The sequence below is a fragment of the Corvus brachyrhynchos genome, unplaced genomic scaffold, assembly GCF_000691975.1.
Source record: "Corvus brachyrhynchos isolate BGI_N302 unplaced genomic scaffold, ASM69197v1 scaffold407, whole genome shotgun sequence".
Classification (NCBI taxonomy): domain Eukaryota; kingdom Metazoa; phylum Chordata; class Aves; order Passeriformes; family Corvidae; genus Corvus; species Corvus brachyrhynchos.
Window position 1 is genome coordinate 1,499,028 of NW_008239056.1, and position 11,785 is coordinate 1,510,812.

Genomic DNA, 11,785 nt, shown 5'->3' on the forward strand with positions numbered 1-11,785 from the left:
AGGAAATCCAGGTTTTACCAGCCAAACATGGTGGGCCCCAGGAGGTGCCAACACAGAGGGATGAGTACTTAAACTAAGAACAATTACACAAAACCAAGCTGGTACTAATGAAGTCCAGTACTGATAGAGTGTCCTCTGCCTCAGTAGAAGAGTTCTTGCTTAAAATTGCTGTGCGAGAAGTGATATAGGAATACTGGATTTAATTGCATTGTACATAAAATACTTAAAGGTTGCTGTGAAGGGGGTGTCTCTGATGGAACTGACAACACACAGAGAATTCACACTCATGCACTGTAAAAAGAGCTGAACAAGAACAAAAGCCGCCCCCAACATCTGAAGGAGCTGCTTTTACCAATTAAATAAACCAGCCAGCTGTTACAGCATGAGCTACCTCGCTGCAAAAATAGACCCAAAAAACACACCAAAACCTCTCCACAGAACCAGAAACACAGACCTTGACTTCTACAAACCTTTTCAGGGAGTTGGTATAAGCCTGGCTAACTTGAAACCTTTAAGGGACAATATTTATCAGGTAAATTGATGAAATTTAGCAAGTCTTTACCAAATTTACCTTTATTTCCCTCAAGGATGATGGTGTAACTTTGCTGAGTTTTGAGAGGAGACATCTGTTCACCAGTGCTAGAATAATGCTTGTCCTTGCCAAGACATGCCAGTACCTGAGAGCCAGAAGTAAGACCTGCTGTGTTTGACTAGAACATTCAGCACACTCCTTGCTGTAGGTAACAGCACATAGGAAGTCACCAAGTTTTAAGTATTTTCTGCTGAAACAAAGTTGAGTTACTTAAAAATGACATTGTTACATTTTAAAGTTTTAATTAAGAAAAACTTAAAACTTTTAAAACCATTGATGCTGTGACAGTGCAAACAGCATACAATTTATTGCTCAACTTCTGCATGGATACATACATGAAGTACTTAAAAACCATTTTATACAGATTTGTTTTTTGTTAAAGCTCATGTAACAGCTGGGTGAAAATACAATGATACCAACGCTTAAACACTCTGTAATAAATACACTGGAAATGATAAACTAAGAACTGTCAGTTTGTGGAGGAGTAATTACACTTGTATAAACTAATTACAACTACAGACAAAGCTCTGAGGCTGTGGTAGAGCCAGGAACCTACTACATAGTGTAAAGTACAACAAATGGCACCTGTTAACTGTGTGGTGCTGTTTAAAAAGATGCTACATTGAGCTGGAGGATGGTGCTGTGACAGAGGAGCAAAGCTTGAACTTCCATCAATGCAGCCATTTAAACGCACCAGGAGTTCAGTACAGATGTAGTGTTGTAGAACAGGAATTTCAAAACAGCTTGTGTGCTCTGGACTTTAGTACAACACAAAAATTTGGTACAAATAAATCAGTTTAGGGAAACTGAAACTATGTGCAAAAAAAAAAATTAGAATACATACTGTACAAAGCACCATTACAAAACTCTTTACACCGAGAAATTAAATCCTCTGAAACTCAACTGTGAACTGTATATTTGAAATCTACAAAAGTCACTGTTCATAATTAAACATTCATAATGAAAAGCAACAGCATAAAACCATGATGTGACATCTCTCTAAAACAACTAAAGACTGGATAAAGCAAAACCCAGTAAGAGGGACACATTGAAATAAATATTCACATTAATCATGGGGTGAAAGTCCAAGGTTAAAATGCAATATTAGGCTTAGCACCTTTTTGAGGGGAAAGTAGCTGACATTCTTGAAACAAAATTTTGGAAAGGCATCAAGCCTTTACCATTTTCAGATAAACGTCTGACTGGGTGATGAGGTGCTTTAGTTAAAGCTCTCAGTCTTTATGAAGGTATAAAGGCACTCAAAATACTTGGTATATTCATCCTCATCTGTCAGCTATGGAAAGTTCAATACAGATTTGTCTAGTTTTGCCTATAATATATTAAATTTACAATACCTGTGGCAGTTAAAAAAATTCTCAATGCCATACCAAAATGTTTGGTAGAAAAACAGATGTACTGCTAAGGCTGCTGTGAAAATGAATGTAATTATCAGCTGATCTCGGGTCTCTATTCTGCAGAGCTCATCTCCTCCGTCCCTGAAGATGCTTTTATGACAGCAAGGTGACTGAATAAACTATGCATTCAATAAATGCACCAGCCAGATTTTATATTTGTCATGTTTCGTGACTAGGGAGGCTGTGGCCACAACCTGAGGGAAGGAGGAGGGCAAAAAAAAAAAAAAAAAACACCAGCAAGGTGACTGAATAAACTATGCATTCAATAAATGCACCAGCCAGATTTTATATTTGTCATGTTTCGTGACTAGGGAGGCTGTGGCCACAGCCTGAGGAAGAGCAGAGGGGAAAAAAAAAAAAAAAAATCACCTTATGACACTGAGGTCTCTCCTGTGAACAGTCACAAGAAGCTGTAAAATCCCTGGCAGTAGTAACTCACACCACTCAGACCTTGCACGGGCTGAGCAGAGGCTCAGAGTGGGTCTGGAGCTGTGGTCCCAACCACGGGCAGCACTTGGCGTGGCAAACAACCTGCTGTGCACCCCCAGACCTGCACAGGCACAGTGGCAGCTTCTCTGGCAACAGAGTTACCTGAAAGCCCTGAAACTGGGGAGCCCAGCATGGATGCAAAAGTACCAGCCCTTCAACAGGAGTGCAAGGGTCCCTTGAAATGAAAAAAAAGGTTCTGATGTATTTCAAACCTGGCTGTCACAGCAAGTCTCTTGGCTTTCTGTTTACATCCCTAAGTAGCCTCATCCTGCAGCCAGCCCAGAAAGGGAAGCAAGTCCCTTGGAACAAAACCTGCCAGCAACAGCTGTACAAAAAAAATAATCAAACCAACATGTGGATTTGGCTCAGCAGATTCTTACCCCAATTCTGTAAAAGTAGTCCCTTGCCCACAATTCTAACACACAACATCCAGTAGTTACTCACTGTGGCAGTCAGACTTGGCAGAGCAAAGTTTAGTTCAATCTCCATAGAACAGACAGAAAATGAGCTGGTTCACTGTGACTTACACTGCAACATGGAACAGCTGGTTACATCCCATCCCTCTAGCATTTTCAATACCTTTGACTTTCCTCTCACTGGCAGTGAAAAAATAGTGCAGATTTGATGATGAATTGTAACCTAAGTTACAAAAACACAACACTGATTGGAAAAAAACTGCTACTTATTCCAAATATTGTCATGGCTGAGAGGAGAATGACACCATCTCTTAAGCAGCCCAATTTATCCACACACCACGAGCAATCAGACAGATCTTAACTGAGAATTTCCAAACTAATGTCAAAGTTCAGTTCCCTCTACTGGTAGTGCATTTTATTCCCCTTTGAAGAGATCAACCCATGTTATAAATCATATATATAATTACTTCCATCCCTACAATCAATAAATTATGTGCTCTTACAACCTCATTTCCAAAGCACATTACACATATTTCAGTCAATACACCATGTTTCCTTAGTTGGAACTTAAACCCACGTGTCATGAGCAGCTGGACAAAGATTATAACATGTTTTACCTGATAAATCTTTAGCATCAACAAATATAGAATATGATTTGGCTGTGTTCAAACAAACTTTGGTTGACTGGACAGAATGGGTTCTGGAACAAACTGCTGAAAGGCTTCTGCTGGCAAAGCCCATCAGTGTTTCAACAGCTGAAAAATGCAGTGTTTCGATTTAAGGTCAAAAGCAACAAAAAATACTCTTGACTGACTTGTTAAAAAAATGCTGTTTAAAAAAAAAAAAAACATCTACTGTTCATTAAGAAAAGGTTATTCCACATGTAAACACAAAGACTGTACCAAATACAGTCTGTGTCACTCACTAGAAATTCTGCCGGAGGAATCTGACAAGTGATATAAATGGGACCCCAAAACATCTTATTTGGAATTCCTGCTTGAAAAATATAAAAAAAGCCCTGTGGCAACATTTACCTGGAATTTACATTGCAGAATATAATGGTTTACTATAAGAAAATGCAGTTAACATGTAAGTGGCTTTCATTAAAAAGATTAATGATTCTTTCAGCCAATTTTATGCAAAGTTAGAATAATCCAAAATTTTTTTTTTCCAAAAATAGCAAGTATAGATGCTGTTCAGTATCATACATTTAAAACAGGCTGAAACGTGACTTGTACCGACTGCTGAAGTTGTGTGTTGGTATCTGAGAATAGAAATCAGGTAGGTAAATATAATAGATTACCTCTTTAAAAAATAGTAGTAGTCTTTAAGTATAGAATACTGCTTAACTGTTGAAATGTAGGAAAAGTCAGCATTCTGTATGTTCAAGATATTAGTTTTTAATAGCAGCTGAATGATCCTATGGCAGGAACCACAGAACCTATTTTCTTGAAATAAAAAATCTTAAAAAATTAAAAATCCCGAAGTTGTCCTTTCCCTCCCAGTGTCCTAGTGTAGAAAAGGGAAAGTTTCCTGTATTTCAAGCATTTCTTGAGTCTTGGCTGAGGGAAGGAAGGGCTTTCTGGCTGACAGGAGTATAAATAGAGTCTGGAAGAGACAGGGAGGGTCATTCCACAGCAAAGCCACAGGTCTCCTCGATGGCTGTGAGCAGCTTCTCGTAGAGCTTCTCGTAGCTCTCGTACGCGGGAATGTCGATCCTGTTGAAGCTGGGGGGGAAGCAGAGAGGTGTCAGCTCTCCAACCATCACTGCCAGGTCTATCACACCTCACTGAGCTGCAAATGGTGCCAGCAAGGCTTAACGAGGCCACGCAGCTCCAGCTAAACAAACATAAGCCATCTCCAGTTTTCAGACCTCTGCTGCTCAGTAAGGGACAGCTTTGATTACATCATAAAAGAGAAAAGAAGTAAGACTGCTCTAAATACTCTGACAGCAGATTGGTCTTAAGCTACAGATCACAACAGAGAACTGAAAAAGTCTTACCAGGTATGAGCTTTCGGCAAATTATTAGTGCTGGCATCAATCTGGTGTATTGTGAAGAGTCGTGGGCCTGCAGCACCTGAAAATCCAGAGGAGATCTCTACTACTGTGTGGAACAACATGAAATGTCTTTGCACTGCAACAACAAGAGAGCAACTAAAATACAACGACAAGCTCCGCACAAAGAAAGGTGACATCATAAACAGGCAGGAAAAAACTCCAAAGTCCAGTGGCTGTGGGACAGACTCCTCCTTGCCCACACAGACAGCCCTGCAGTTATATATATATAACCTTTCCAGTTATGGAAAGGTAAGGAACAAAGCACTGATAAAGAAGAATAGATCACCTTTTTCACACAGTGTACTGCATAATTCTAACAGTTTTTAATTTAACTTCTCTCACCCCTCCTACACAACAAAACTCACACAGCTATACCTGTCCCTGTTTTATAACAGGTCTTGAATAGTGGCCAATTCCACTGAAATTCCATAGAATCACAATGTCAATTCCTTATAATTTTATTAAATTAATCTGACTTCTAGAAATCCCCTTAATGTCTCTGCTAAAGAAAAAAGACTGCAGCACAGCAATCCTTTAGACTTGGTGTGCACTGAAGATGCCACAAAGGACAGAAGTGGTTACAAATGTCCAAACCTGAGCAAAACTGAATCCTGGTCTGAGCAGACATTAAAAATACAATTCACAGGGTCAGTGTTTCTCACAGGGACTCTGCTGTTAAATAAGAGTCTGAGCTTGAGCTGTGTTAGTGCATTTCAGTCTAAAAGAACCCCCAGAGCTGTGCAACTGATGAGGGCTTGTAAAAGTTAGGAATTAAAACCCTGGCTTCTGGAATACACCCAAGGAGAACCCCTCTAAGATCTGAGCTGGTCAGAACCTCCTGCCAGAGAAGGAAGTGCAGAACTGAAATAGAAGAGCCATTTGCACCTGAATAAGAAGGTACCAGACAAACACACAAAAAAGAACTACTCATAATAAGACCATTAAAATCACTCTTTAGAAGTCGTATTGCAGCCCCCAGCCTCATTTCCAGCTGATCCCCGTGCTCCCAAGCACAAGCACCTGCGGTGTTACCTTGCAGTGCCTTGAAGCCCTGCAGAGGCACCCGGGAGGAGCCAGTCACAAACTGGAGCAGCCGTGCCCTCCTCTCCTCGTCAAAGAGCTCCACAGCTTTCCAGAACCATTTCACGATGTTGCTGTCCGGGGTACAGTGTTTTAACCTGGTATTTGCCTTCCAGTCGTTAACATCAATTTTTCCCAGTCCACAAATGATGAGCTGTAAATTTAAAATAGATTTATTATAGTATTTCATCATTGATCACTATAAAAATGGGTTTGGAGCCAGACAAATTATGAAGCAATGATTGTGAAAAATAGACAGATTTTATACCAAAGGCAAATTATAACTTTTCCCTCATCTAAAGCAATGCAGAAATGTATCTTTCTTGTTTTTTTAATTTTACGTCTGTACACAAACCATTTTTCAAGTGGACTCATTTCAAATTAAAAAAACGCCAAACAGCCATTTCAAGCTTAGACAAAAGGGCCTTGACCTGTCAGTTAAAGAGAAGCACAAATTCCACCTCTGTATGACAGTGTGGTAATAATTCACATTTGACCTCAGTATTTCTTTCAGGAGCATAGCCCAGGGTGCAGTTTGGGTGGTCCAACTCTGGATCCCCAAAAGGAATCCTGTTCCTGTGACATCACGCACAAAAGACAGAGCAGCCTTTCCTGACACTGAGCTGTCAGTGCTCCTGAAGGGGAGATCCACAATGGATGGGTTAAGCTCACGTGGATGTGATCATAATTCTGAAGACATTTTCATGACTAAGAACACTGGACCTTCCTCCTTCTTATTCTACAGCTGCAAAGTGATTTTGGGTTAGCAGCTCACTGGCTCACTGCTGGGAGTGAGAACATTCAGGATGAAGGATGAGCAATCACTGATGTTCCAGCCCAGGGATCAGAAGCACACGGGAATAATTTACCTGTGGCCATTTTACATGGCAAACCCCTCAGCTCCACAGACTGCAATTACATTTCAGTTTAAAGCAAGCTTGGGATCTAGGGGTTTGCCTTCAGAGGATATTGTTTGGATGCTGGTCCTGACATTCTGTAGCACACTTGTTTGTGACAGCACCTTTCCTTCTGCTGGATTTCCAGGGCCAATGGGGTCTGGCAAAACTGAGCTCTGCCAAAACCCAGGTGCCTGACACCAGTCAGGGCAGTGCACCAAGGACTGGGAGGGAGTGGTGGGAGGGAGTGACAAGACTGTTCTCCTGGCAGCACCGAATTTCATATGAGGAAACTGCCCCGTGAGAACTCTGCACCAGGACTCTGCTGGAGCAGTGACAGCCGACACAGCCCGAGGTCGATGGAGGTCCTGAGAAGGCTCAGAGGGGTTTCAGCTACCAGAGAGGAGCTCTGGCCACTTGTGCAGCTGCTGTGAGCTGTCACCTCCAGAACACTCCCACATCTCTAGTGGGAGGCACACACAGCCTTGGTGCCCCCCAACCTGCTCAGCCCCTTATCCTGCCCCTATCCCAGGTCAGAGCACACAGGGAGTGCCAGGACACAGCTCTGCGTTCCTGCAGCTCCAAGAGCCTCGTTACTACTCGACTACACAACACAACACTGGTGCACTGACCTCTAACTCCTTCTCATCAAATGTCTTCAGCAGATGTTGTGGGATTACTTCATTAAATCCCTTCTGGAGCGCCAGGAACTGAGCTTCAATTCCTCGTAAAAACCGCCAGTTCACATAAAGTCTGTGAGCAAGTGCAAATTGGGTTTGTGGAGGATGTATTCAAATACAATAAACCTGCAATTTATCCAGCCCCAAAACAAGGCCCCACTGACAGCATTACACCACCACCACTGCACAACCCCACAGCAAAACCCAACAGCATGACACTGACAACTACTTCAACAAGTAACAGTTCCTCCCCACCTTAGGAAACAGAAAAAAAAAACTGGAAAAAGCTATTGATGTACCTGACATACTCCTTTTTGTTCTCCTCTGTCACGGGGATGCTTTTGCCATTGGGTTTCAGCTCATGCTGAATGATCTCCCCATAGGCGTTGTGTTCCACACAGAACGTGTGGTCCAGGACCCCAGTGATATCGTTCTCACTGGTGCAAAGAAAGCAGCAAATGACTGAGGGAAAACATATTCTGCAAATACATTACAGCCATATCTATCTGACAGAAGTACAACCTCATTTTTCAATGGCATTTCAAATCTGCCTGGAAGCAGAAGGTGAACATACAGTTTTACTACATTACATTTTAAAACCTTTATCAAAGTTCCAGTGTTATATTTTAATAACATGTTACTGTTAATAATAGGTAAAATTAATACATTAATATTAATTCCACAGACCTCCACCCCAAAATTTGAGTAGCTTGAGCATTTTTAACCTTAAAGAAGCTGAACTGTGCAAGAAAGGTATTTCTTAAATCTGCCTGAGCAGGACGTCAAAATACACCCTGTTTCCAGGATTTAGGACCATTATCACATAACAGAGACAGCATGCTAACATCCTGAGGCACCCTACAGAGTACATACAGTATCCAGACTAAGCTGTTATGGAGATCAGGGTCAACCAATTCCATGTCATCCAAAGTAATTGGCTTCCCAAGCAACTGCTTATAGAAAGGCAACGTGAAGCCCCCGTCAATGTAGTGCCCATGGAACACAGCCATCCCCATGATCCGGCCCACAAAGTGGAAATAGGACAAGTGTTCCTGGAACAGAGAGCAGAGACAAAGCCATTCAGCTAAGTAAGACCCCCCACTGCTGAGGATGAGACAAAATTTTAACACACAGAAAAGAAAACCCCAAGCCCAAACCCTACGCAGAGGTTTTGTTTTGCTTTCATACATGACACACTGAGCATTACCTCCAGTCCAGGAATCTTACAAGTAACAATCAAAATAAACCTAATTTCTCCCAAAGGAAACATAAATTTACATCTGACAGAAAATAAAGAACACATTTGAGAAGCTTCTTTGATCAGTACAGAAAAGAAACTATCATCTAATTGTACAAATTCAGTGTCCCGCGCTACCAATTTTAAGAATTTGGCTCCTAAGTGTTGAACCCTCTCCAGACGTGTTTGATTTCTGGTCAGAAAACACTGAGTTACAGCACATGGTACCAGCCCTACCGGGTTGACAGCAGAGTCAGGGTTGATTTGCAGGGTGTAGATATCATCTCGGGAATACTGGAAGAGCCCATAGTATGGATTCAACATTTCATGGGACAACAGGTACAGCCACTCCCTGAGAAAATAAAATAATTTAATGGTACTCGACAGACAAATGCATTCCTACACTGAGAATCTTTTCAAAATAGTCTGATTTTTTTAATCTTACTATTAAGCACAAATGAGAAGGAGGTTATCTCTGAACATGCTGAGATATGACTGAAATCAGAATAATTTTTACTGGCTCAGTAACCACACAGCGCCTGACAGCTGATGGATTTCCCAGCTTTCCAAGATTTTTCTTCAAGCTACTTATTTCCAAGAAAGTTTCTGGCTCTGATTCTCCTACATCCTACATCCTCCTCCTACATTCTCCTACATCCACACTAAGACAAGACATTATTCACTTGAATATAGAGATGTTGGAATCAAAGCTTTTAACATAACCATCTTTAGGTAATGGATATATTTAGTTCAAGTTTTAATTATGTGTTCACAAACCAGCAAATAATGGTCTGAGAACTGGGCATGTCATTTCTTTATAAGAGAAAAATAACCTCAGACTATTGACAGACTGAAGTTGCCCACCAACTGCTGGTTTTAAACATTTTGCTTCAAACAGCAGTGACAATTTGCAGTAAAGCATATTTTTTGGTTAAAATTGTGCCATAAAGCCAAGTATTTAGTGGTATTTGTTCTCAGAAACCCACACTTCACTAACCAAAGAAAAAGATGTTAATTTCAACAGATACCAAAACCTCTCACATATGACAATGTTTGACATGATCTGTAACTTGCATTTTATTTCCAATACATCAGTTCTTTTTTTGGTGCAGTTTTTGTTTTAAAATACTACCTAAAGCCATATATTCTTCTGACATTTAATCTGTTACAAAAATAAATATAAATAAGAATATTGTAAAGAAAGCAGGGCTGACACTGGGCTGGTTCAGGATTCAAAGCACAGGGGTGGCTGGCAGGGTTGGGTGCAGGGAAGAGACAGAGGAGCCACTGTTTACCTGGCAACACCTCCATAATCAAGGCCTTCCTCCCCACGAAATTTTATCATTAATCGTTTCCACAGGTCTTTTGGCCTCATCTTCATGACTTGCCTGTAGGATTCCTGTAAACACACACCACTTTCTTTTATTAACTGCTATTTACAGAGTAGAAGCTGCTGCTGTGTATTGGAAGTGAAGGGAGTCTCAGACTCCGAGTCCAAAAGGAACACTCTTAAAGGGGACATTATTTTTCTAGATATTCATCAGTTTCTCAAATTATAAATTGTTTCTTCATTTTCTCCAAATGATAACACTTGTCAAATAAAATGATGGGAAGATGAGAAGAACCATCTCCTATTAAATTTCCAGGGGTGAACAGTGATGAGAACATTCTCCCTCATTCTCACATAACTTATAAAAAAATTTTGTCAGACTGGTTTTTGCAGTCTGAAAAGCCAACAATGGAGCTTGTACTCTGGGTAAAACATGTGCCAGCCTTCAAGAAGCACCTTAAGAATGGAATCAGCAATGCCATCCCAGTAAATCCATGATTATTCCTCTGTCAGTAAGAGTTCACCAAGGAAACACAGAAAGCAAGCTGAAAGGCTGAACAAATGCTAAGGAATAAGAGGAAAAAGAAAAGTCCGGTTCTTATTTATGTCCAGTATCAGCCCCAAGTTTTGTCTCTACAGGACAGAAGAGGCAGGTGGGTGTGTGGGGACCCAAAACACCGGACTGAACAAGAACATAACAATCCTGTAGCCTTCCCTCCTTTCCTCTTCAGTTGCTTACAGACTGATCTGACTGTCTCCAAGGGGAAGACCAACACAAATCCTTCTTGGCTGGGAAAAACTGTGACAACACAGTGGGGTAATCAAGTTTGTGGATGGGGTAAAAATGCAACAGGGATTGGTGGGATGGTTGAAACTTCTCAAAAGGACAAACTGTTCTCCAGAAAAGGTCAATGAATTATAACTGTGTTTAGTCAAGTCAACAGAATGATTCTGCTGAATCATGTCCCAAAACAGAACACAGAATGCAGACACCCCACTGTGGCCATCTCTGGCCATTCAGAAGCCCAGACAGTTTGTAAAATTGCTCTGATTCTGAAGAGAGAATTGAGATGGATGATAAGAAATCCAAACTCTGAAGAGGAATCCTATTCAGTAGTAGTTTTACCTAAGTTACACTATATTAAAGATCACTAATAACAGTCTAGTGTTGTATTTGTAACATCCCCTCTGAAACAGTCATCAGCTTCTCAAATTCAAGGAAGAAGTGACAGGATCTTCAGACACACAAAGTGCCTGGATTCCTTCCCCAGTCCCTGACACATCTCCAGCCACAGAGAAAGTTTTCCTTGACTTTGTTCTCCTCTACAGGGTAAATGCATCTACTTCAATTACATGGCTGTCTCAGCATCTCCCTGGAATGCTTCCTCTTCCCCTTCACCATGGTAAAATCCCAGTTTTAACTGCAGCCTTCAAGATTCCATCTAAGTGAATGACTGCTGTACACAGCTATGAACCATCCTCCTCCCCTTCCCTCCACATTAAGAAACGGACCAAAATCTTGAATTACCTCAAAAATCTCCTCCCTGGAGACCTCGATCCGACAGTGGCCAGCCTGAGGCTGCTGCTGGGA

The 11,785-nt window shown here is 41.2% G+C and overlaps 2 protein-coding genes across 4 annotated transcripts in view; one reads left to right on the forward strand and one right to left on the reverse strand.

Moving 5' to 3' along the window:
* Positions 1–2,354, forward strand: part of CEP95 (centrosomal protein 95) — an 18,844-nt gene extending 16,490 nt beyond the window's left edge. Inside the window, exons 22-23 of one of the 2 annotated variants that reach the window (XR_001863593.1) lie at positions 2,071–2,113; positions 2,249–2,354. The gene's annotated coding sequence lies outside the window, so the exon portion shown is untranslated. Of the gene's footprint in view, positions 1–2,070; positions 2,161–2,248 lie in introns of those variants that run through there. The other variant, XM_017739140.1, reaches the window with a different exon arrangement.
* A 386-nt stretch (positions 2,355–2,740) lies between these two features.
* The window catches only part of SMURF2 (SMAD specific E3 ubiquitin protein ligase 2), a 41,664-nt gene continuing 32,619 nt past the window's right edge, over positions 2,741–11,785 (reverse strand). The window contains exons 13-21 of one of the 2 annotated variants that reach the window (XM_017739142.1): positions 11,723–11,785; positions 10,160–10,263; positions 9,102–9,216; positions 8,501–8,679; positions 7,927–8,064; positions 7,580–7,700; positions 6,004–6,205; positions 4,915–5,047; positions 2,741–4,639 (exon numbers count right to left, since the gene is read on the reverse strand). In XM_017739142.1, the coding sequence (XP_017594631.1) occupies positions 4,540–4,639; positions 4,915–5,047; positions 6,004–6,205; positions 7,580–7,700; positions 7,927–8,064; positions 8,501–8,679; positions 9,102–9,216; positions 10,160–10,263; positions 11,723–11,785 (1,155 nt within the window). In that variant the 3' untranslated portion in view covers positions 2,741–4,539. The remainder of the gene's footprint in view (positions 4,640–4,914; positions 5,048–6,003; positions 6,206–7,579; positions 7,701–7,926; positions 8,065–8,500; positions 8,680–9,101; positions 9,217–10,159; positions 10,264–11,722) is intronic. The other variant, XM_017739144.1, reaches the window with a different exon arrangement.